The sequence below is a fragment of the Sus scrofa genome, chromosome 14, assembly GCF_000003025.6.
Source record: "Sus scrofa isolate TJ Tabasco breed Duroc chromosome 14, Sscrofa11.1, whole genome shotgun sequence".
NCBI classification, from domain to species: domain Eukaryota; kingdom Metazoa; phylum Chordata; class Mammalia; order Artiodactyla; family Suidae; genus Sus; species Sus scrofa.
In genome coordinates, this window is record NC_010456.5 from 6855773 (window position 1) to 6879371 (window position 23599).

General features: G+C 52.4%; 2 protein-coding genes across 6 annotated transcripts in view; one reads left to right on the forward strand and one right to left on the reverse strand.

Annotated features, from left to right (window-relative positions):
- Window positions 4280–18562, forward strand: CCAR2 (cell cycle and apoptosis regulator 2). Its single transcript, NM_001206340.1, is given in 22 exon segments — window positions 4280–4667; window positions 4962–5057; window positions 5334–5425; window positions 5833–5924; window positions 6128–6242; window positions 6407–6536; window positions 6719–6815; window positions 11259–11378; window positions 12997–13219; window positions 13311–13424; window positions 13698–13861; window positions 14301–14472; window positions 14559–14789; window positions 14927–15145; window positions 15724–15868; window positions 16001–16083; window positions 16533–16563; window positions 16566–16678; window positions 16828–16939; window positions 17032–17220; window positions 17306–17511; window positions 17734–18562. Coding segments are annotated over 21 exon segments (2751 nt in total). The 5' UTR covers window positions 4280–4667; window positions 4962–4999; the 3' UTR covers window positions 17779–18562.
- The window catches only part of BIN3 (bridging integrator 3), a 52670-nt gene continuing 47579 nt past the window's right edge, over window positions 18509–23599 (reverse strand). For 2 of the 5 annotated variants that reach the window (XM_021073387.1, XM_021073389.1), the window contains exons 7-11: window positions 22570–22711; window positions 22313–22447; window positions 20085–20282; window positions 19808–19832; window positions 18509–19583 (exon numbers count right to left, since the gene is read on the reverse strand). In XM_021073387.1, coding sequence (XP_020929046.1) covers window positions 19510–19583; window positions 19808–19832; window positions 20085–20282; window positions 22313–22447; window positions 22570–22711 — 574 coding nt within the window. In that variant the 3' untranslated portion in view covers window positions 18509–19509. The other 3 variants (XM_021073390.1, XM_003483383.4, XM_021073388.1) reach the window with 2 other exon arrangements.

The window sequence follows — 23599 nt, forward strand, 5'->3', positions numbered from 1 at the left end:
ACAGGTGAGGGGTTTTGTGTCTCCCTCTGTGTCCTGCCTGCCCAGGGCTCCACCAGCAGACCTCCTGAGCCCTGGGCTGGGCGGGTTGCTTCCTGTTTCTGGCCTTGAGTAATCTGCTTCTCTTTCTGAAGGAGCAAAAACAGCTTCACCCCTCAAGGCAGGCGCGCCCAGTGCCAGGCCTCCCAGGCTGTCAGAGGCCCCGGCAGAGCCAGCTCATACCTTTCCATCCTCCCAGGGACACAAGGTAGGGGAGGGATATATGTGGGGCCAGGTGGCAGGATGGGTGGGGATGCGTGGATACCCTGAAGGCTGGAAAATGAGAGGATTCCTGTTTGGAGCAGGTGACTTGTCCTGGCTGTGATGACAACTAACTCTGGGAGCTTGGTCAGGGGTATGTTGTGGGGAGGGGCTCTGGGTGACACCCCCCCCCACCCTCTGCTCAGCGGGATCTCTCCCACTGGAACAAGGTCAAGGTCCTGCTCAACCGGATCCGGTGGAGGAGCCTTCGACCTGCTGAACCCCCTGCCCCTCCTGATGGCCCTGCCCCCAGGTGAGTCCTGGGGCTCAGCCCAGAGTAGGGCAGAGGGAGAAGCCTGATGAACTAGGCTGCTGAGATTACACTGCCACTAGTTTCCTTTGTCCCTGCAAAATCTGAGAGACATAGACTTGGAGAGGGTGCTGGAAGAACCAAAAAGCAGTTAAAGTGCCCCATCTGCAGATAGGAGGATGAGGACTGAGCAGGGGAGGGACGTTGTTTTCCCAAGGCCACATGGTGAGTCAGTGGCAGAGCCAGGACCGGAAGATGGGAAATCCTCATGTCAGCCCAGCAAGCCCTCATTCCTCAAGGCTGAAACCTAGGTCACCTCCCCAGGTTTTCCCAGGAGAGCAAGGTAGGGCGTACAGGATTCCGAGGTGGATGCTGGGGGATCGGGGTGGGGGTCTTTACTGAATAATTCTCCAGGGGGAATTATCCATGTCAATGACTATCCCCAGGTTTCTCACGATGCTTGGTCAACTCTGGGGCATCGCTGCCTTTGTTTCTGCCTCCTAGCCTAGTGCCTCCTTTCTTTCCCCACAGGATTGCATCAGGTGACCTCCCTGACAGGCCTCCGTGCCACCCCCTCCGGAAGACCTTTATGCCATCATTAGTGGTTAAGAAGCAACGAGCCAAAAACCTTTCAGTGTGTTGAGACCTCTTGGTGCAGGCAGGGACGTGACCCCGGGTCAGCGGAGTGCAGTGAAGTCCTCCTCCTCGCCCTTTGCCCTGTTGCTGCTTCGGGACACTGCCGGGAAAAGCTGCTGACCTCACCTTCCTCTCTGAGGCGAGGGCTGAGTTTCTCTGAGCAGCCGAGGAGCCCTGGGCCCCTGCGAGGCCTCAGGTGCAGCAGCTCTCAGGCTCCTCCCTGACTGCCAGAAATCCCTGGGCTTAGGCAATGTGAACTTATTTATCTGGCACCCATGGAGTGTGTTTGGCACGGCGATCTATCGGCACCCAGCATATCGCAGATGTATATTTATGCAAAATGATATATATGTATATATCTGTGGGACTGTCAGTGTTGTGAACTGGCTGGATCCAACTGGATCCAACCATCTTTCTGGAATCATGCACTCAAAGAGTCGGTCTTCCGGGAGTTCCCATCATGGCGCAGGGGAAACGAATCTGACTAGGAACCATGAGGTTACGGGTTCAATCCCTGGCCTCACTCAGTGGGTTCAGGATCCAGTGTTGCCGTGAGCTGGAGCTGTGGTGTAGGTCGCAGACACGGCTTGGATCTGGTGTTGCTATGGCCCTGGCGTAGGCCGGTGGCTACAGCTCTGATTTGACCCCTAGCCTGGAACCTCCATCTGCTGTGGGTGCGACCCTAAAAAAGAACAAAAGAGGGGAAAAAAAAAAAGTCAGTCTTCCAGGATGAAGTGACTGCAGAAGGATGGAACTGACCTTCATTCCTGAGCGGACACTTACTGAGCTGGAGTCCTGCCTTCTCATACTGCGTGGGCAGGCCCACCGAAAGTGGGGTCCAGTTGTTAGCTGCTCTAAAGTCAATAAAGATGCAAACTTGGTGGAAAGGAAAGTTTGCTTTATTTTGGAGGCCAGCAACTGGGGAGGAGGGCAGATTCATGTCCGAAGGTTGACTCTCCCCACTGACAACCAGCAGGGAAAGACTATTTTTTTTTCCCCCCTCCTCATGCCTACACCTGTGGCTTATGGAAGTTCCCGGAGCAGGGCTTGAATCCAAGCCACAGCTGTGGCAGTGCCAGATCCTTTAACTCACTGCCTCAGGCCAGGGGATTGAACCTGTACCTCTGCAGTGAACTGAGCTGCTGCAGTTGAGATCTTAACCCACTGCCTAAGCTTTCTGACAAAAGCTTTTAAAGGGGAGTTTCCGGGGTGTATAGGTGGAGGGAGGGGGCTGGGTGCAGAAACAGTATGGTCAGCTCTGACAGTCATCCTGAAATTGGTCCTGCAGTGTGGACTGACCAGCGTCATCTTAAGTACAGTTAATCTTCAATTCTAGGGTCGGTTTATTCCTATTTCTTTGAAGAGCTAGTTCTTGGAATTGTGGCAGCTTATGTCATGGCTATGGCCTGGTAGTTATGTAGTTAAGTTCTTCCACCTAATGAGGGTTTCAGTATCTAAAAGACAGCTGGAAGGATATGGCTCAGAATATTATCTATAGCCTTTGAGGAGGAACTAAAAGTCCTTGGCTTTCTTTAATGGGTAAACCATTGCTATTTGGCCTTATTTTCCTCTGTCTGTATTTTCTCATGTCTCTGATTAAACTTATCCTTTGGCCAAAGTATTTCTACAGACAAAAGCAGGTGGAAGACATGGTGGGAAAGGACCATGGAGTTCTGCTCTGTTTCACCAGACCAGGACAGAGCAGGGCAGTCCCTTGGCCAAATCTTGGCCCTGAAGACTGCGCCAGGGATGGGAGGGTCAAGACAGCAAGCAGAACAGCAGAGTAATCTTCAAGGTCTCTTCTCAGCTGCTTTACTCCTTACTAGCCTTTCCATATCACAGCTGAAACCAGGGGCCAATACTAGCCATTAGACCTCGACAAAACCCCTAACCTTTCTGAGTTGTACCTTCTCAATCTCCCAAATGGTATAATGATGCCTGCCCTACCAACCTCACAGGCTTGTTATGAGGATAATATGAGATCAAGCTGTTTCAAAGTGCTTCGTGCATGTTAAATGATTAGGAAAGGGTGTTGGAGGGAAGCTAAACAGGAGGGATGATGGGAAGGTAAGAGCATAAGGGGGAACTGGTATTGCTAATGGGTACTAAAATGGCAAGACTTTGAGCAAGTCATTTCATTGGAGTTCCCCAGGTTTCAAATCTGAGAATTAAGACACCAGTTCCAGACCTGCCTGTTCCCCAAGGGTTGATGTAAGAACTAAAGAAAATGACCACAAGACCTCTTTATAAATGTATACCTAATTATCATGGATGTTTATCTTACTAGATTAGGTTCCTAGCTCTTTGTTATTTGAGGATGGGGGGAAGCATAGTCTCCTGCAGGTACCCAGAGGATGGGAAGTGTGTGTGGGTGTGGGTGCCTGGTCAATGGAAGGGTAGGGCTAGGGATGGGGTTTACCCATTGGTTGGGTAAGGCACTGGAACCTCTCCTAGAGATGGCCACTGATTAGGGATCCTCCGCCTTCAGTCAGGAGGAAGTCAACTAGTTCTGTTGCTGCTGCGATCTTGGGGTTTGCCAATGTGGGGGTGGTAGGTGTTCCCTTATGTTTTTTTGGGGGAGGGGGGCTGTCCAGCTCCAGCTGTCTTTGGACTAGGAACCAATTCTCTGAAGCCTGCTTTTCTAATGGGACACTTAAGCGAGGACACCGCCGAGACACGCCTTCCTAACGCGCATCCGACGGGGGAAGGCGCACTTCCGCTCCGCAGTTGGAGCGGGATGGCAGACCGGCGTGGGGGCAGGGAGAGGTCGGTGGAGAGGAGGGAGGGACCATATCCGGGAGAGTGGCAGCTTCCGACCAGTGGTCGCTCTTCCGGAGAGGCGCTTCCGGTGGCGGCGGCAGCAGCGGCTGTGGTGGTTCCGGGTGTCTTTGTCCCCCCGGTGTCGCGGCCCTGGCCCGCAGGTGGGTTGGGGGGCCTTCCGTCGCCCCTCTGCCCCTTCACCTCTCCCCCGGCCGAGGGGCTGCGAGGGCCGGGCCGCGAAGATGCACCGGGCGCAGAAGGGGCCGAGCCCCCCTTCGGACTGCAAGTCCCGTCTCCCTGGCAACGGCCTCGGCCCTGGGGGCGGGCGGGAGGAGGAGAAACCGCGCGCCTTCGTCCTCCCACGGTGGCCGGTCGCTGTCTGGCCGGTAGACCAGGAGCTGGAGGCTGCTGAGGCAGGAGCCGAGGGCCAGGGAGCGCGGGAGCAGGAGGGCGGGCGCGCAGCCGGATTCGCGTCCGGCCGGGCCACGGAGCTGTCTTCCCACCAACCCGTCCGGGAACAACGGGCCGGGCTTCCGGGGAGAGGGCCCACACCATCTCTCCGGCACCAGCCTCCTCCATTTTTCCGGGCCTTGCGTGGAGCTTTTGGCGGATGTATTTGAATGAATGAATGTCACCGGGGCTCTTTCCAACCCCCTACTCTCCCCAACCATCTGAGGGTGGCGTGGCATGGTGAGAGGAGCGCTAAGTTGTCGGAGACCTGGGTGTGAGTCCTGGTTTTGTCCCTACCTGGTTATGTGGCTTTGGGCAAGTCTCAGTCCCTCGAGCCTCAGTTTCCTGTTTTTGAAAGAGCAATACAGTATCACCCACCGCTAGGTTACTGTGAGGGCACACTGGAACATTGTAATTTCTCCATTTCCTGCTCCTCTGTATTCTCTCCATCCATCTTCTCCATTCATTCTCAGTATTCATCTCGCCACTTTCTTTAAGACCCTTAGTTCCTTTTGGGGGGTAGATGGGAATTTTCTCTGTGAGCTGTTAATTTCTTTTCCGATTGAAGGTTTTTTCCCAAGACTCTGAAAGAGGACAGCATTCCCAATGTCCCAGTTTAAGCGCCAGCGGATCAACCCGCTTCCAGGGGGACGCAACTTCTCAGGTGATCACCTTTATCTCTACCTGGCCTCATACTGGGAAGTATGGGCTTTGGAGTTAGTCTTCTTTTAAAATGAGGCTTTTGGGGTTTCCCTGGTGCAGTGCAGTTTGCTGCTGATATTTTTTAGGAAAATAGGAGATGACCAGAGTGGTTGTCAGCGAAACCCTGGGTGGAACTTGCTTGGATCCACTTTGCCCTCTGGGTTTACTGTATCCTCTCGCTGCCTCTAGTACTTTGGATGGTAGGTACTGTTCCTAGATGGCTTCTCTGTCACAATAGGCGCAGCTTCAACATCTCTTCTGGGTCCTCCTCCTGGTTTGCTCACTCCTCCTGTGGCCACAGACCTGTCTCAAAATGCCAGGCATCTTCAGGTAGGTTGGGCATCCTCTCTAGTGAGTTTCAGCACCTGGGGCTACCCCAGAGTGCATGGCTGCCCAGTGCATTCATTCGGACATCACAGTGTTCATCCTTCCTGACACGCCTGTCCTGGGGCAGTCTGGAGGTGACTAGGCACCTCTGACTGGGGAGCCCTAGGTTCTGGCTCTTGGAAAATCTTTAGGGTGCTTCTTAGAATTAAAGAACTGAAAATCCTTCCAGCATGAACCCCCCACCCCCTTGGGCAGTAGATATGCCTGTTTTTCACGTATGCTTTCTTCCATAGGAAACTCCATGCGGTACTCTAATCGAGCTGGGGTGGGGATGGATAAAGATGAGATGCTAGTGGCAGAGTGTGGACAGGTGCTCCCTGTTACCTTTAAACTGCCCTCATCTCTTACAGGGTGGGGAGAAGCAGCGGGTCTTCACTGGTATTGTTACAAGCTTGCACGACTACTTTGGGGTGGTGGACGAAGAGGTCTTTTTTCAGCTAAGGTAGGCTTGAGGCTGGTCCTCTTCCGGAAATGCTTATTGGATTTAGTTCTGTCACCATGCTGGTGGGTCCCCTCTAAAGCCATTGCTTTGCTTTTTTATGCGTGGTGTGAGAAATCTTGATGGGAAAGTCCTCATAGAGACAGTCAGGGTGGCTGGGCCAGGGTTTCTCTCCTGACTGGGTCTCCTGGCTTGTGTGCTGGCAGTGTGGTGAAGGGCCGGCTGCCCCAGCTGGGTGAGAAGGTGCTGGTGAAGGCTGCATACAACCCAGGCCAGGCAGTGCCCTGGAATGCTGTCAAGGTGCAAACGCTCTCCAACCAGGTATTCATCTCTCCTTGGCACATGAGTTGGAAAGGGATGGGAGGGAAGCCTCTGTGCCCTGAAAGCTGGTCAGAAACCTTACTTTGGTCAAGGGGGTGGGGCTGCATCTTTCCAAGGTAGGGAGCACATCAGCCATGGGATGCCCTGAATTTCCTGCCCTGCAGCCCCTGCTGAAGTCCCCAGCACCTCCCCTTCTACATGTGGCAGCCCTAGGCCAGAAGCAAGGGATTCTGGGAGCTCAGCCCCAGTTGATCTTCCAGCCTCACCGGATTCCCCCACTTTTTCCTCAGAAGCGTGAGTCCAGTGGCATGGATATTGGGGGTGTGACTTTATGGGGTACTCTGGATGGATGGACTTGTAACTATTAGGTTGCTGCTCTCAGAATAGAAGTGGGTACTTTGTGAACTGGAAGAAAGAGACAGGAAATTTGGGCAAATGTTTAGGGTTTTGAGTTACCAGCCATTTCCTTTCTGCAGCTCTGAGTCTCTTCCAAACATCCCACACACTTCATCTGAGCCACCTGAACAGATTTCCTGCTCGGGGCCCTCACGGACGATTGGATCAGGGCCGAAGGTAAGAGGATGATCAAGCAGGAAAGGTAGTTTATTTTATTTATTTGCCTCTAGGAGAATGTCCCCCCTTTTTTGCCACCTGTTGACACTAACATTGTTTCTGCAGCTAGATCCTAGTCCCTTCACCCCCTGACGCAGGCTGATGCATAGAGATGTATATGCAAATATTGGAACTTTATAAGCTGATTCAGCAAGTGGGGATTTGGTGTAATCTTTCAAAATATCTATCACATTGAACTTTTTTCATATAGAATTTTCCCTTTTAGTTCTAGTCCCTAAGAGTCAGACAGTAAGAGTCAGAACTATCAAGAAAATAGTAATTGTCCAAAAAAAGTACCCTTGTAGTATATTTTTAAAATTGAAGTATAGTTCACATTATCCCAGCAGATTGGGTATTTTTATGTGAGACGATCACCACAATAAGTCTAGTTGGCAGCTGTCACCATACAGAGTTATTAGAATATCCTTGACCACATCCTCTGTGCTGTACATTATATCCCTGTGACTTATAACTGGGATTTTGTACCTTTTAATCACCCTTCACCAATTCTGCGCATTCCCCCCACCCTCGTCCCCTCTGGTGACCACCAGTAATGTTCTCTCTTTATCCATAAGTCTGTTTCTGTGTTTTTTAAAAATGTTTGTTCGTTTTTTTTTTTTTTTTTTAGTTTCCTGCAGTCATGATTTCTTAATATAAAACATGTTTTTTACATACACCGTATAAGTCACTGGTGCGTTAGACTGTGTGTGTTGAACTCTGCCCAGAAATCCAGGCCCGTGCCGTGGACATGCAGACATGGCCTTGTGTGGAACAGGCACGATGGATTTGGAGCCTGTGGGGCATCCTAGGCCATCCTGTGTCACCTTTGAGCCGCTAGGGCCTGCCAGCAGCATGCTTCCTCTTCTCTCTGGCTCACATGTTTTTTATGTTGCCTTACTCTCTCCCTAAAAGTTTTTGTTTCTATCTCTAGGAGTTATGCACTGGACTAGCTTTCTTAAGACTCGTTCTGGTTCTTTCTGTTGGTCTTCATTTTAACTTTTTATTATGGAAAATTTCAAGCATACAAGCACAGTTACGTAGAACAGGATGATGAACCCTCATATATCTGTCACCCAGCTTTCACGAGTATCAACACCTGCCATTCTTTTTCATCTACTCCCTTGTACTTGATTTTTTTTTTTTTTAGGTAAAATTTGCACAGGTTGAAGCGCTCATATCTCAAGTGGACAGTTTTTGACAAATGGAAAATGCCACTGTAAATCTCACCCCTTTTAAGATACAGAACATTTCCACCATTCCACAAAGTGTTCTCATGTTTTAATTCCCTTCTGAAAGGAGGACTCTTCTGAGAAGGAAACAACCCACAATCCCAGGGGCCAGGAGATTATTACATGGAAAGGGCTGAGAATGCAGTCCACTGAGCATGGAGTTCCTCAGACAAAAAGTTTAGGCAAAGTGATGTAGCTCAGTTTCTGTGCTGAAGCTAGTGTTCGTTCCCTTTGGATATGTCATCTTGAACTCTTAAGGACTGGGGAAGTTTGGATGGCATAGGATGATTTTCCACAATGTCTCCACTGCCTGAAACACTGTTTCATTCTCAAGGCACTGGTATATATTTTGCATATACTCACAGCTCTTGTCCTGTGCATCTTTGGTCTTTCCAAGTTTCCAAGGACTTTCCACCTCTCACCTTCTGAGTTTACTAAAGGCTTCATTACATAATCACAGCAGGTGCCCTCAGGGATAATGTAGCCCGGGGGAAGCAATGGCTGCTAGTGACTTTCTGCTTTAGATGCAAATTCAGCCTTTCTGTATAGCCAGTTGCATTTAATTGTTCTGGACCTGTGTTCTATTACTTTGGCCATAATGCTTCAGTGTAGTGGCTTCTAGAGAAAGGAGACATGACCACTGACAGGGAGACAATGCCTTCAGTCAGTAGAGAGCATTTGCAGAGTAGGAAGGGGGACAGTAGCAATGAGGTCACCTGGAGGGGAAACAGCCATTTATGATGGAGTCAGCCATGTGAGTGGGTGACTGGAAGCCAAGTTTAATTTTGAACTTCAGGTTTGGGGAGGCAGGGAGCAGTGTCTGCCCTGGACGGCTAATGCTGACCTCCTGAGGTTTTCAGACGAGTGTATTCATCTGGATGTATCATCTCAGTATCGTGCTGAGGTTTCTACAGTGTTTTCTACTGGTCATTCTTTATAACCTGTTCCTGACATTTCACGATAAGGGGAGAAAACTGGCTGCAGAGTTTATAGGATTCAGTGGAACATTCATTTTAACTGGAGGCTGGCAGCATTTACTGGAGAGTTCAGTCACGGGTGAGCTGAAGAGAGTTGTCAAAATGACTTTGGAGCAGCGCTGTTAGGGACACAGAAGCACTGACACCCCACAAGGGCAAGGTTAGAAGGCAGCTTTAGGAAGGAGATGCTCACAAACGAGGAAATTAGCCAGGCAGAAATAAGAGAAGAAAAACTTAGTGTTAAATGTAATCAACTTGCTCAGGGGTGTAAAGAAGAGAAAAGAAGCCAGGCAGGTCTAAAGGGAAAGAGCAGAGACCTGGTAAATAGAATCAGCTCAGCATTACCTCAGCATGAAGAATGGACAGTTGATTTTATTTACCTGTGAGTCATTTTTTTTCCCTCTTATCAGTCTGGCATTTTATAATGGTCTAAAGGTTTTTTCTCTTTTACTGTTTTCATTTATTGCACCCATAACAGTGATACTATAATAAGTGATTTATTATAAAAATGTTTAAAGTAGTACATGCTATTATATAAAATGCTGTAAAAATGCTCTTTCCCATTTAAAATAACCATTTAAAAACATTTTTTAAAAGTACAGTTCATTTGCAATATTATATTAATGTACAACATAGTGATTATAATTATATGCCATTTAAAGTTACATGTGGGCTGTATCCCCTGTAGTGGGCATTACATCTTTGTGTCTTATTTTATTTTGTACATAGTTTGTACCTTTTTTTTTTTTTTGGTCTTTTTCGGGCCGCACTCGCGGCATATGGAGGTTCCCTGGCTAGGGGTCGAATCAGAGCCACAGCTGCCGGCCTACACCACAGCCACAGCCACACAAGATCTGAGCCCCGACTGCGGCCTATACACCACAGCTCACAGCAGCTCCTGATCCTTAACCCACTGCTCAAGGCCAGGGATCGAACCTGCAACCTCATGGTTCCTAGTTGGATTCATTTCTGCTGTGCCACGATGGGAACTCCATAGTTGGTACCTCTTAATCTCCTACCCTTATCCTCCCTGCTCCTTCCCCAAGGTAACCATTCTTAAAAACCTTTAGAAAATAATTTTGAAAAGCAAAATTACTTTCTGCCACTTTTTTTCCTGGGCTCTAGTCTTTATATATATTTTTTATAATTTTAATCTCGGAGTTTAGGTTTTTTAATACATTCTTATTGAATATCTGTTCCATGTTGCAGTATAATCCTCATGATTGTTTTAATGGCTGTACGACTATTTATTTACCATAAAAATTCACTCAGAGCATTGCTAGATATGCATGTGGTTTTCTTAGCTTGAATTTTTTTCTATTATATATAACCTTTTTTCTTTTGAATTAGCTTCCTTGGGATAAATTTTTAAGAGTGAAATTATTGGATCAAAGGGTTTGAGTATTTTTATGACTTTAGTGTGTACTCTTAAGGGTTTGTTATAAGAACTGTCTTTTTTTTTTGGCTACTCCCATGGCATGCAGGTAGTTCCCCGGCCAGGCATCAAACCCATTCCACAACAGTGACCCAAGCCACAGTAGTGACAATGCCAGATTCTTAACTGCTAGGCTACCAGGGAACTCCCAAGAACTGTCTATTTTAATAAAACTTACTTGATAGAACCCATAGCATGGTACTATATATATGTATATAAATATATGTTTTAAAAAATTAAATTCTTATAATTTCAAAAAATTATATGTTAACTATAACTTACAAAGTTCACGAAAATACAAAAAAAATAGTCATCAGCTTTGTCAGTCAGAGGCATCCACCGGTAATATTTTCTTTTCAGTCTTTTAATGCTTTTTTTGTGTTTGAGGCACACTAATGTATAGTGTCAGATACTATTCTTTTTGTTTAATATATGTGGTTTTCTTTGTTATTAAGAGCATTTAGGAGTTCTCCTGTGGCACAGCAGGTTAAGGATCTGATGTCACTGCAGCCGCTTGGGTTGCTGCTGTGGCGCAGGTTGGATCCCTGGGCCAGGAACTTCTACATCCTGTGGGTACGGCCGAAAAGAAAAAAAGCATTTAAATATCCATTTTAACATCTTTTATAACTATCTCCTATATGGCTTCTTGATCCACTCCATGACTGTTGGGCATTCAGACAGTGTCCAGTTCTTTTTAGGCCTGTGTGTACTGAATCTGTGTAACAGTGTGGTTTCTTCCTTCTGGTGACGGATCCTCCTCCAGCGATGACTATGACTCCAAGAAACGCAAACAGCGGGCTGGCGGAGAGCCTTGGGGTGCTAAGAAACCAAGGCATGACCTGCCTCCTTACCGCGTCCATCTCACTCCCTATACTGTGGACAGGTCAGTGGTGGGGGGGGGGGGGGGGGGCAGTGAGACTTGCAGCTGGTAGTTTTCTCATGTAAATGAGATCTAGTCTATTTGGGAGTAAGTATATGTGTGTGTTCTCATGACCTTTTTGTTTCGGGGTTTTTTTTGGTTGTTTTTTAATATGACATTTTTTATTTCAAAATCTCAAAATTTGACCAGCATATCACTTCTGACATGGGTTTCCTTGATAGAACTTTATGATTTGATCACCAGAAATGACGCCAGGCTATAATTAAGGCTTGAAATCAAAATCCAGGTACCCAATACCAGTTATAAATCAGGTAGAAGCTATGGGTCATGGGAACCCAGGGACTGGTTTTCCAGGGAAGCTCTGAATTGTTTTTTAAGTGCTACAGCATATTCGAGAACACTGGCCCACAAGCTTACTTGTCACGCCTTTAAGTTGAGTGACAGGTAGATGAGCAGTTACAGATTCCATCCAACAGTGGAGAGGCAGGGATCCAGCTGCTGTTTTAGAGCTAAGCCCCTAAAGCAGAGTCCACCTAAGTTGTAGTTGAGGGGACAGCCTCCTTCCGGAAACCTCCTTGTCAAGATGGCAGGGAAGGAGGGCTGCTGTGGCACTGGTTCCTCTCCCCAGACCCAGGCCAGGCCTCTCAAGTCTGCATGCTGACCCACCTGCCTCCCAAGGTCAGTCTCTGATCCCCACATCATCACCGCTGGATGGGTGAATATAGAGCCCCCTCACATGGTCAGAACATGACTACTAACAATTAGCCACATACAGGTGTGTTTTCTTAAAACACAAATGAAAGCCTGTTGTACATACTGTTTGGTACTTTGCTTTTTCATTTATCTTGGCATTTATTCCATATTAACATTTCTTAGATTGATGTCATTCTTTTTAGCAGCGACACAGTATTCCACTAAATGAATGGACCAGAATTTTATTTAGCCAGTTCTCCACTTTGAGTCTAAACATTGTTGAAATAATAAACATCCTTCTCTGTACATCTATGTGGACAGGTGCAAGCATTTTGAGCTCAGTTCCTAGAAATGGAATAGCTGGCCCAAAAGTCTGTCCACCTTGAAAGATAGGCCAGGTCTCTGAGAGGCTGGATCAGTTGTGTTTTCACAAGGTGGCATGAGGTACTTGTGCCCCAGCCTCTGCCAACGCTGTGTCATCCAGCTCTGTGATCTTTGTCAGTCTGATAGGTGAAAAAGTGACATTCTGATTTGCATTTCTTTCATTATGATGGTGACTGAACATCTTTTAATGAACTTAAGTCTCATTTTTCTAAGGATCTGTTGCTATCCATTTTTCCAGTTTTCTCTTAGATTTGTGAAACTCTGTTAGTAATTTGTGGGTTCCTTTTATATTAAGATGGTGACCCTCTTCTCTCGCATTTTGCAAATATCTTTTTTTTTCCTTCCACAGGTTGACTCTAATTTGCCCTTAGAGGTCATAATATTTTAGTGGTTAAATCTAACCCATCTTTGTTTTTTCAGAGGTATCTTATTTAGAAAGCTCTCCTTTCTCAGGTTATAACATAGTTTACTCCCCTTTCAGTTCTTTTCCATTTTAAAAATCAAGTCTTTGCTCCATCTGGAATTCCGTGCTTTCTTCTTGCAGCCCCACCTGTGACTTCCTAGAACTCCAGCGCCGTTACCGCAGCCTCCTGGTTCCCTCAGGTTTTCTGGCCGTGCATCTGAGCTGGCTGTCGGCCTTCCCTCTGAGCCAGCCCTTTTCCCTCCACCATCCAAGCCGCATCCAGGCATCTTCTGAGAAGGAGCCAGCTCCAGACGCTGGAGCTGAGCCCACCCCCACGGACAGTGACCCTGCTTACAGTTCCAAGGTGATTTGGCTGGGGTCGTGCCACTTTAGCCCATGGCTGGAGGCTGAGAAGGCTGTCGAGTGTCTCCTTCACGCTGCCCTGCCCTGCACAGGTCCTGCTGCTCTCTTCCCCGGGGCTGGAGGAACTGTATCGTTGCTGCATGCTCTTCGTGGATGACATGGCCGAGCCGAGGGAGACGCCAGAACATCCTCTGAAGCAAATTAAGGTAAGAGCTGGCGTCCAGGAGGCAAGATGCAGTCACTAACGGTGTTCAGCCCTGTCAGGACCACTTATTTCACCAGGAGGATGGCGAGGCTCAGAGATGATCTTCCTCATCAGAAGGGCCTATGTGGGTGGTTTATGGTCAGGGGCAGAGACTGCCCTCCACCCTCCGTGAGGTGCACTCTTCACATCCTGCTGCCTTTGTTCCCCAGCGGTGGCAGGTCACTTCCCAGTAGGTAATTGCTTTCTGTTTCTCCTCCCTGGTCTCTTTTTGCAGTTTTTGCTGGGCCGGAAAGAAGAGGAGGCCGTGCTGGTTGGGGGCGAGTGGTCTCCTTCTCTGGACGGCCTTGACCCCAAGGGTGACCCGCAGGTGCTAGTCCGCACCGCCATCCGCTGCGCACAAGCCCAGACCGGCATCGACTTGAGCGCCTGCACTAAGTGGTGAGTGGCTGCCCCAGCTCTCATCTGCGGCCACCCACTGAGCTGGCGAGACTGGTCAGGAGGCGAGGCTTCTGCTGGGCCTTTCTGACCTGTTAGTTCTCATCTGTTGCCTAGTCCCGCTCATCCTTCCCTCCGGCCCTCACAGTGGTCACCTTGGTCATGGGCAGGGCTGGGGATGCTGAAGCCTCCCAAGGCTTGTCAGTGGTCCTCCCAGCAACACTCTGTGCTCCTTGTTGCTATGGCACCTTGAATAGTAATTATCTGCTTACTTGTGACTCTCCACGGACTAACCATTTCTCAAGGACTTGGTCTATATTGTTTATTTTTGTGTGTTTGGAGCTTGGCATGCAGTGTGTATTTATTACATGCTGATTGGAAACTGAAGCTCCTCTGCGAATGTCATGGGTCAGTACTTCATTCTTCCTCTTGCTGTGAGCAGGTGGCGCTTTGCCGAGTTTCAGTACCTGCAGCCGGGACCCCCAAGGCGGCTCCAGACTGTGGTGGTGTACCTGCCGGATGTCTGGACCATCATGCCTACTTTAGAAGAGTGGGAGGCCCTGTGCCAGCAGAAAGTTGCAGAGACAGCTCCCCCACCCCAGGAGGTGCCAGCGGTGAGGCTGAGCCTTATGAACATGTGGGGAATGTAGGTGTCCTAATGCCTGGACCAGGTGCTCACAGCTCTTGACTTTGGTCATAGGAAACAGAGCCTACAGAACAGGCGGCTGATGCATCAGAGCAAGCAGCAGACACCTCTAAACAGAATGCAGAGAATCCAGAGGTCACTGCACAGCAGGAAATGGACTCTGATCTCCCAGAGGCCCCTCCACCCCCTCTAGAGCCTGCTGTCGTGGCACGCCCTGGTTGTGTAAACCTGTCCCTCCATGGTATCCTGGAGGACCGGAGGCCAAAAGAAAGGCTCTCTTTTGAGGTAGGGTGTGTGTGTGGGGGTGTGTGTGTGTGTGGGTGGGTGTGTGTGGTGGGGGGTGGGGCAGGGCATATGGGAGGGCAGGGTTTGGAATACTCTCTTTTTTCATGCTCATGGTCCCCTGCGGTCTCTTCCACCAGGTGATGGTGTTGGCTGAGCTATTTCTGGAGATGCTGCAGAGGGATTTTGGCTATAGGATTTATAAGATGCTACTGAGCCTTCCTGAAAAGGTTGTGGCCCCACCTGAAACCGAGAAGGAGGAGGCAGCCAAGGAGGAAGAAGTGGTCAAGGAGGAGGCCAAGGAGTCCAAGGATGAGGTACAGAGTGAGGGCACAGCTGCCGAGTCAGACGCCCCTCCGGTGAGTACCTCCCCCTGCACCCCGCTCGGGCACCAGGGCTGCGGGGCGTGTAGGAACACTGGACAGAAGGGAGCGCTGCGTGGTGGCGCCGCTGTTCTGAGCGCTTTGTGGGTCTCACTGCCCCTTGCTCACTGCTCGCACCTTGTGACCCAAACGTAGGGCCCTCTTTACTCTGCCACGTGGTCACGCAGCCCCTAAGTGAAGGGGAGCATGGCTGATGCAGCAGCACAGAAGTCTCTGTTAGGAGGAGTGCTTGGACAGGTACCGGTGTTTTAACACAAGGGTTAACCAGAACACTGCACTTTCTTAAGCATCTTTAAACCATGTGGGTCTGCTTTTTGCCAAATACCATCAAGTAAACACACTGAGGCTGACGCCTGAGGACAGTCCCAGGGGTCTGGAACCCACCCTGGTCTGCTCCGACCTCCACGATCCCCATGTAATGACTTTTAAATAAGATGTTGCACAGGAGCCTTTGATGCAGCGCCCGAACCTGGCTGTTGCTCAGATGTTTACTACTGTTTCTGTCAGAAGTTACAGGGGCAGCTCTTCTCATCATCCTGGTCTGCTTCTTCTAGAAGGAAGACGGACTTTTGCCCAAACCCCCATCTTCTGGGGGAGAAGAAGAAGAGAAGCCCCGGGGCGAGGCGTCCGAGGACCTCTGTGAGATGGCCCTCGACCCCGAACTGCTGCTTCTGAGGGACGACGGGGAGGAGGAGTTCGGTAAGTGCGGTGCTGGCCCCAGACGGCGGCTTCCTGGCTCTGGGGCTCTGCTGCGCGCTGTCTGGTCTGACCGTGGAGCCAGTTTGGGTCCGTGGGGGTCCCCGCTCCAGGCTCATCTCAGGCTTTCTGTAGCAGGAGCCAAGCTCGAGGATTCCGAGGTCCGGTCAGTTGCCTCAAACCAGTCAGAGATGGAGTTCTCTTCTCTTCAGGATATGGTGAGACCTTCTGTGCCCCTCCGGGCTTCAGTGACAGGGACACTTAGCATGGCCTCTGACTCGCTCCCGGAGAGGAATGCTTTTACTCAATGACTTCTGGCATCTTCTCGGTGACGAAAGACAGAAGGTGGTGCTTGACTCATGGGGTGGCATGTGCGCGGGATCCAGGAGAATGCTTCAGTCTTTCCATTAGGGTGGGTTGGAGCGAGCTGACCGGTCTCGGAGCACATAAGGTTCCTCTGTGAGAGCCTCTGGGGCAAAAGCGCCCCAAAGAGGCCTGTGGTTACAGGCACAGGGACCTACCCAGCCTGGCCAGGTCTCCAACTGGAAGGCGGGTCTGGGTGTATCTGTCGGCCAAGCTGCTTTGTTTTTGAAAGGGCTTCGATTTGGGCTGATTTAGCATGAAGAGCACTGTTTGTAAATCCAGTTCATCCTTGTTTCCCCTGCAGCCCAAGGAGCTGGACCCCTCTGCTGTGCTCCCCTGGACTGTCTTCTTGCTTTCGTCTTCTTCGATGCCAACTGGTGTGGCTACTTGCACCGGCGAGACCTGGAGAGGATCCTCCTCACCCTTGGGCTCCGACTCAGCGCAGAGCAGGTGCTGCCTTGTGCCCCTGGTCCCCTCAGACGCCTCGCCCAACAGCTGTGGGTGCAGCTCGGGATGCTCTGGTCTTGGGTTCTTGCACGTCCTGGGGGAGGGCTGGCACCTTCTCATCCACGGACATCTTGGGTGTGTATTTCCTGCAGGCCAAACAGCTGGTCAGCAGGGTGGTGACCCAGAACATCTGCCAGTACCGGAGCCTTCAGTACAGCCGCCCAGAGGGCCCAGACGGGGGGCTCCCTGAGGAAGCTCTCTTCGGTGCGTCCTGTGGTCTCTGGGCACCCGGGGACGGTGGAGCAGGCTGCTCTCTCCCGGGATCCGGGCGCTGAGTCTTCTCATGGCCCTTCTAGGAAACCTGGACCTGCTACCTCCTCCTGGGAAGAGCGCAAAGCCGGGGGCCGCCCCTGTGGAGCACAAGGGCCTGGTGTCCCACAACGGCAGCCTCATCGACGTGGGGAACCTGCTGCAGCGCGCGGAGCAGCAGGACAGCGGGCGGCTCTACCTGGAGAACAAGATTCACACACTGGAGCTGAAGCTGGGTGAGTGGCCCACCCCTTAGCCCCAGGCCTCTCAGCCCCTGCTCCATCCTTAGCTGAGGGCGGTCTTTCCCGTCTTCCCCGCCAGAGGAGAGCCATAACCGTTTCTCAGCCACTGAAGTGACGAACAAGACACTGGCAGCGGAAATGCAGGAGCTGCGGACCCGGCTGGCTGAGGCTGAGGAGGCGGCCCGGACAGCTGAGCGACAGAAGAACCAGCTTCAGCGGCTGCTGCAGGAGTTCCGAAGGCGCCTGACCCCCCTGCAGCTGGAGATGCAGCGAATGGTTGAGAAGGTGAGCCTCCTGGGCGGGTTGTGAGGCTGGGGTCAGGACGCAGCTCGGCGGCCCCTCTGGCCGCGTCCAGGTTGACCCCACCTTCGCCTCCATGGGCTAGTTTCTTATGGTGCCTGTCAGTCAGCAGCTGGCTGCCTGGAGCCTCCCTGGAGGAAGGGTTGGTGTCCTGGGATCTTGGTCCTTCCTCCTTCCTCCTGATCCTTGTTACATCTGTTCACACAGGCAGACAGCTGGGTAGAGAAGGAGGAGCCAGCCCCCAGCAACTGAGAGGCCTGGTGCGGAAGCGGCTGTCCTGTGACATCAACGATGGAGCCTGCTGATGTTAGAGCCCTTTTGGTTCCAGAAAGAAGCTGGAGCAGGACCTGGGAGCCATAGGCAGGGGTGGCTGACCCCTGTGCCCAGCCTCTGCGGAGGGGCTCGGGCCGGCAGGGCGGGGTCTGCCGTGTGGGACGGATGAGTGAGGAAGCCGGTTCCACCTGCAGCTAGATCCAGCATCCTCTGCGCCCTCCAGTGTCATTTCGCGCCCCCACCTTGGGATTCCTCTGGGGCCCTTTCGTCTCGTGCTGACTTTTTCCTGTCCTCTCCCAGTTTAGAATAAGACAGGGGAGGAAGAGGCTTTTCGTGTCTGTCGTAAGGTCTGATGCCAATAAACTGAAGAAACAGGCGCGGATGTGGCTGGGGTAAGAGCCCCTTCCTCTGGATGCACAGTCCTGCCGGGTCACAGGAGCAGGTTCCTGGGGGAAGGGGCTCCCTTGGCCATCGCAGGAGTGGGGTCAGCAGCGCTAGCGAGCGCTCAGTGTTGGGCCGTGTTTGCCAGTGAACACTGTGTTCCAGCCACCCCAGACGTGCCAGAAGAAACCAGCACCGCACCCCTCCCCCGGCTCCTCGTGTTCAGAATGTGGTATTGGCTCTGGCCCAAACCTTTTCCCCTGTTCCCCATAAGTCTCACCTTTTTCCATAATCCGTGATTTCAGTTTGACTTTGTATATAAAGTTGGTTTTTTTTTTTTTTTTTGGCTTTTTGTTTTTTAAATAAACCAAAGTCAAAAACAGACCACATGTCCTCCATAGCTCTCTCCTGCTCCTCTTCCAGGTCTGCCTGTGCTCCCTGCTCCTCCTGGCCCTCGCCCAGCCTCTGGGCTCCCTGGCCTGGTGGTCAGGAGGTGGGGTCCTGCCCGCTCCCCAGGGGGGAGATTGGCCCTGAGAAAGCCCTGGGGTGGAGCTTCCCTCCTCTCCTTAGTTTCAGCACAATAATATAAGGAAATTTTATTGAAAACTTTACTTGGAAAAATAAAATTCCCAATAATCAGGTGAGACACAAACCCCACTGTTCTTGCTTTGAGGCCTGTGAATCAGTCAGTGACATATTGCCTGGTAGGGTATTTACACTCACTGAGCCCTGGTTTCCTAGGGAACCTATAAAACTAGACGCATAGGGCTGAGAGCGCCACTGTCCTGCTGCGGGGCTGGGAGACCACGGCTCTCACTGTTCCCAGGGCAATGTCACAGGCTTCTCCCAGCAAAGGGGAGTCTGAGGTGGAAAGGCAATGAGGGTGGGTGACTCCCCCAGGTGGCCCTTCTGGAGGTAGATGTGACCCCAACTGTGCAAGCCAGGCTAAGACCTCAAGGGAGCAAAGCCCATGCTCTGGCCCTAGGTTTGGATGCACTTTGGACAGTTCCTTAGGAACTAAGACAGTCTACACTGCTTACCTGTCTGGGCTCTTGCTACGGGTGGGGAGACGGCAGCCTGCTTGGGGTTCCTGGTGCCAGGCTCATTCCCAAGGGCTGGGGAGGTGGAGTGGGAGTCGTTGCCATCCCCAAACTTCTCCCAGGGAAGGGCCCTTTGCTGGCTGACGCCCGAGCCTAAGTTTGAGAAGGGCAGACTAGCGGCTGACTCGTGTGCCGGGGGTCCTCTGAGGCCTGGGCTCAGTCATCGGCCACGATGGAGAGGGCCCTGAGCTCGCTCAGCCTGGCCTCGTTCTCCCGCTCCCGCTGCTCGTCAGTGTGGCCAGGCTGGTCGAGCTGCTGGGTCAGGTCTCCAAAGATCTTGTGCATTTCCGAGTAGTACACGACCTGGAATGGGAGGTGAGAGGAGGGTGGCAGGTGCTGGGCTCCGGGGCACCAAGCCCCCCATACCACACCCCTGGGCAGCTGGCCTGCTGCTGTCCCCTCCAGCAGAGCACAGGGCCGAGTGAAGGGGCTGGATTCCACTTTGCCCTCCACCACCACCCTTCCCCTCAGGCCATCTCCCAGACCTGCAGGGCAGCCAAAGCCCCAAGCCCTTCCGGAACACTCACTGCCCACTCCTGGGTGGTGGTATGCCTGCGGGAAGGGAGCAACAGGTCCTCGGTGAGGTGGAGGTGGGGCTCTGCCCTCTGAGCTTAACAAGCAGCTGAGGGGTGAGGGCTGGGGGGGCGGCGATTAGGGAGTCAGGCAGTGTGACGGGGGCTGCTTTACAGAGGCTAGGAGAAGCTTATGGCCACGGGACGGGGGCACTGCAGCTCCCAAAGCCCTGGGAGGCAGTCTTAGATGTAAAGGTGAGGGACTTCCTGTTGTGGCTCAGTGGCAACGAACCTGACTGGTACCCATGAGGTTGCAGGTTTGATCCCTGGCCTCGCTCAGTGGCTTAAGGATCTGGCGTTGCCCTGAGCTGCAGCGTAGGTCACAGGTGCGGCTCAGATCCCCCGTTGCTGTGGCTGTGGTGTAGGCTGACAGCTGCGACTCTGAGTGGACCCCCTTGATTGGGAGCTTCCATATGCCGCATGTGTAGCCCTAAACAGACAGGAGGAAAAAAAAAGAAAAAAAGGTGAGAGAGGTGACATGGTCCTAACCTCTGTGCCTTCCCAACTCATCCCATCGTTCATCACTGCCTAAGCTGCAGAGCCAGGAAAGCAGGGCCCAGAGGCCAGGCTCATTTCCAGGTTTCCTTGTGCGCAGGCACCAGAGGTGGGATGGCGAGGCCCACGGGAGTGAGGCGGCTCGCTGAGCAGGTGCAGGGCAGGGCTTTGCGAGGGCAGGAGCCATTTCTTGCTCAGTCTTTACCTCATGACTAAACAAAAGTGTGCACTTAGAAGAAAGTATTCCACACTATCAAACAAACAGCCCTAGATTTTACCATCTCCAGCTCCAAGTTGTCTCTGGGAAGAAGGAACTTTCCTTCTCTAGAAACTTCGAGTGCTATTAATGGAAAGCAAGGCCATGTCTTCCACACTCGCACAGCTAGGTTTCCACTGGGCTGAAGGGGAGCTGAGTCAAGGTCTCCAAATGTTGTCACCTGAGGGGATGGGGGCTGGGCTGGTGCTGGGGAGGGAAGAGGATGGCCCACCTCCCCCAGCTCTCTGCCCTGAGCTGCACCGCCAGGCTGAGTCACTAGGAATGCTCACTTCTCCAGTGACTAATGGCAGCAGCAGCCACGGGAGGGGGAGGCTGGCATGGATGAAGCAGTAAACAACCCCCCAACCCTCTGCCTGGTTATAGGGCATCCCAGACTCCCAACCTGGGCACCCTGGGGCTTCCTCCTGTGCTCTGAGCAACAGGGTGGAGGGGGCAGGGCAGGTGGCTGGGGGGCTGGGAACAGCACGGTGACAGCACAGAGAGCGAAGGCATGGGTCTCCGTAAACACATTCCCTCCCCAGCCCAGGGTGAAGCTGCTGGAAGGAAGCCCGTACCTCCAGGGGCAGTGCTGTGGGGGCGAGTGTGGGAACATTCCACACCCCTACGCACTAAGCTCTGCCTCGTTTTCCCTGAGACACTGGGGACACGGTCACTAACAAGTCCTAGCTCCAACATCAATCCTGCGAAGGGTTCCTGATCCCAAGTGTGCAGCCCCATGGGTTTTGGTGTTCTCCAGAGACGCAGCTGGGAGCTAGCAATCAGGGTTTTCCTAGAATCTGTGACCGTGGACTCTGCAAGAACGACAGTGTCCACTGGAGGGCGCCAGATACCCAGGCCAAGCGCAGAGGTGGGCTGGAGGTGTATGGGGACGTTGAGCCTTCCAGGTGGGGAAGGCGGCAGGATGCTGCGCACCTGCAGCCCCCTGCCAGAGGGGTGTGGGTGTGGGTCCCATGAGGAGGAGAGACCTCTTGGTTTTGGCACCTCAAGTCTTTCTCTTTTACAAACAGGGAGAGTAGAGTAATCTCTGCTAATGGCTTGAATGGGGTTGGGGGAGGGCAGGAGCGACACCTGACCCCACACTGTCCTTACACCCTGGAGTAGGAGGAGGCAGGGTCTTGGCCTCAGTGCTACTGCTGCGTCCCACCCACGTCCAGCCTCAGCCCAGCCTGCCTTTCCACTGGAAGATGCACTACAGCCTGGTGCCCAGGCGGGGGCGCTGAGCAAGGCTCTCTCCAGGATTTAGGGACCCCCTCCAAGGGGTCTAGTCTTCCATCAAAAGAAAAGGGCTGACTAGGGAAGGGAGCGGGATGCAGGGTCGTCAGAAAAGAGCCGTCACCCTTGGCCCCTGTCCTCATCCTTGACACCAGGCAAAGGGTGAGGTGCTGGGGGCGCAGCTGGTTTTTCCTGCTGCAGAGGGCGAGTGGAAGAGCTCTCCACTCCCATCCTAAGGCTGGGATTTAACCACAGCAGCCAGTAGGAACCAACACAGGAATCCCACCCAACAACCGGGGAGCCCTCAGGGGTGGGTGCTGAGGGCAGGGATGGCGATGTCCTTCGCAGAGGGTGGCAAAGCCACCTCAGGTGTGGGGAGTGGGGCTGGGCAGGCATGAGATGGGTCTTCAAAGCCGGTGACTGTCTCCCCAGGGAAGAGCGGCTGGGCCATCCTGGGGGGCAGGGCAGGGCCTTACCTGTGCGCGGATCAGGGACTCGAAGCTGGGTTGGAAGTAGTCCAGGCGGCTGTTGTAGAACCGTGGCATCTCATCCAGGAGCTGCTTGTTCTTGGCCTCAAAGTCGTCCCGCACGGGCCGGAGCTCTTCCCGGGCCTGGGGGGCAGACCCTGGGTGTCGCAGCTCTTTCTGGCTAGCCCAGCGTCTCCCGGGGAAGGAGGAACTTGCTGCCTGGTACCCCGTGGCCCTGTCCACCCCCAGCCCCTTCTCCCTGGTACCTGGTGGAGCTTGGCCAGCACCGGCCCCGTCTTCTCCTTCTCCTCATACTTCTCCACCTTGGCCTGCAGCCTCCTGTAGTCCTGCAAGGCCTGCTCCCGCCGTTTCACCGCCATGTTGAGGCTCGGGAAGACACTGCCAAACCTGCCAGACACGGCTGGGTTGGAGACGGGCAGTTCCTGGGAGCTGCAGGCAGGCAGCTCGTTGCTCATTCAAAAATACATGTTGGGAGTTCCCTTCGTGGCGCAGCGAAAACAAATCCGACTAGGAACCATGAGGTTGCAGGTTCGATCCCTGGCCTCACTCAGTGGGTTAAGGATCCAGTGTTACCGTGAGCTGGAGCTGTGGTGTAGGTCACAGATGCGGCTCAGATCTGGCGTTGCTGTGGCTGTGGGGTAGGCTGGCGGCAACAGCTCCCATTAGACCCCTGGCCTGGGAACCTCCATATCCTGAGGGTGTGGCCCTGAAAAGACAAAAAGACAAAAACAAAAAACAACAAAAGACATGTTGAGCGCCTACCAAGCTCCAGCCCCTCTTGTAGGTCTTGAGAAGCTCACTGTGAAGGAGACAGATGAGGCCCTGGGTCCCGTGGGGCATGTGCTGAGAATGCTACTTTGGGGTGAGGCCAGGGGAAGGGGGAACAGGGCCAGGGCCACTTCACTGGCCTGGGTAAGACTCAGAGGGTCATGAAAGCACGATGCCACTTAGACTGCCACTTCCCTCGGCCCCTGTCTGTGTGACCCTGCCCCACATTTCTGAGACCTGTAACATAACAGGGGGGAGCCGAAGACTCCTTGGATCTTTTTTCTTGGACCAAAAATGATTCAGGTTTTAATTAGCATCCGGCATCTCAGAAAAAAAAGACAGATGACCTGGCAGAACCAGGAGAGCTCCCTGGACAATCTCAAGGGAACAGGGGTAGACAGTGCTCAGGAAGCCTTTAGAACAGACAGAGGCGGCTCCCCTGGGAGGGGCCTGGACCCAGGGGTGTTGCAGGAGCGGGGCGGGGCTGGCCGCACAGAGGGCTGGTAT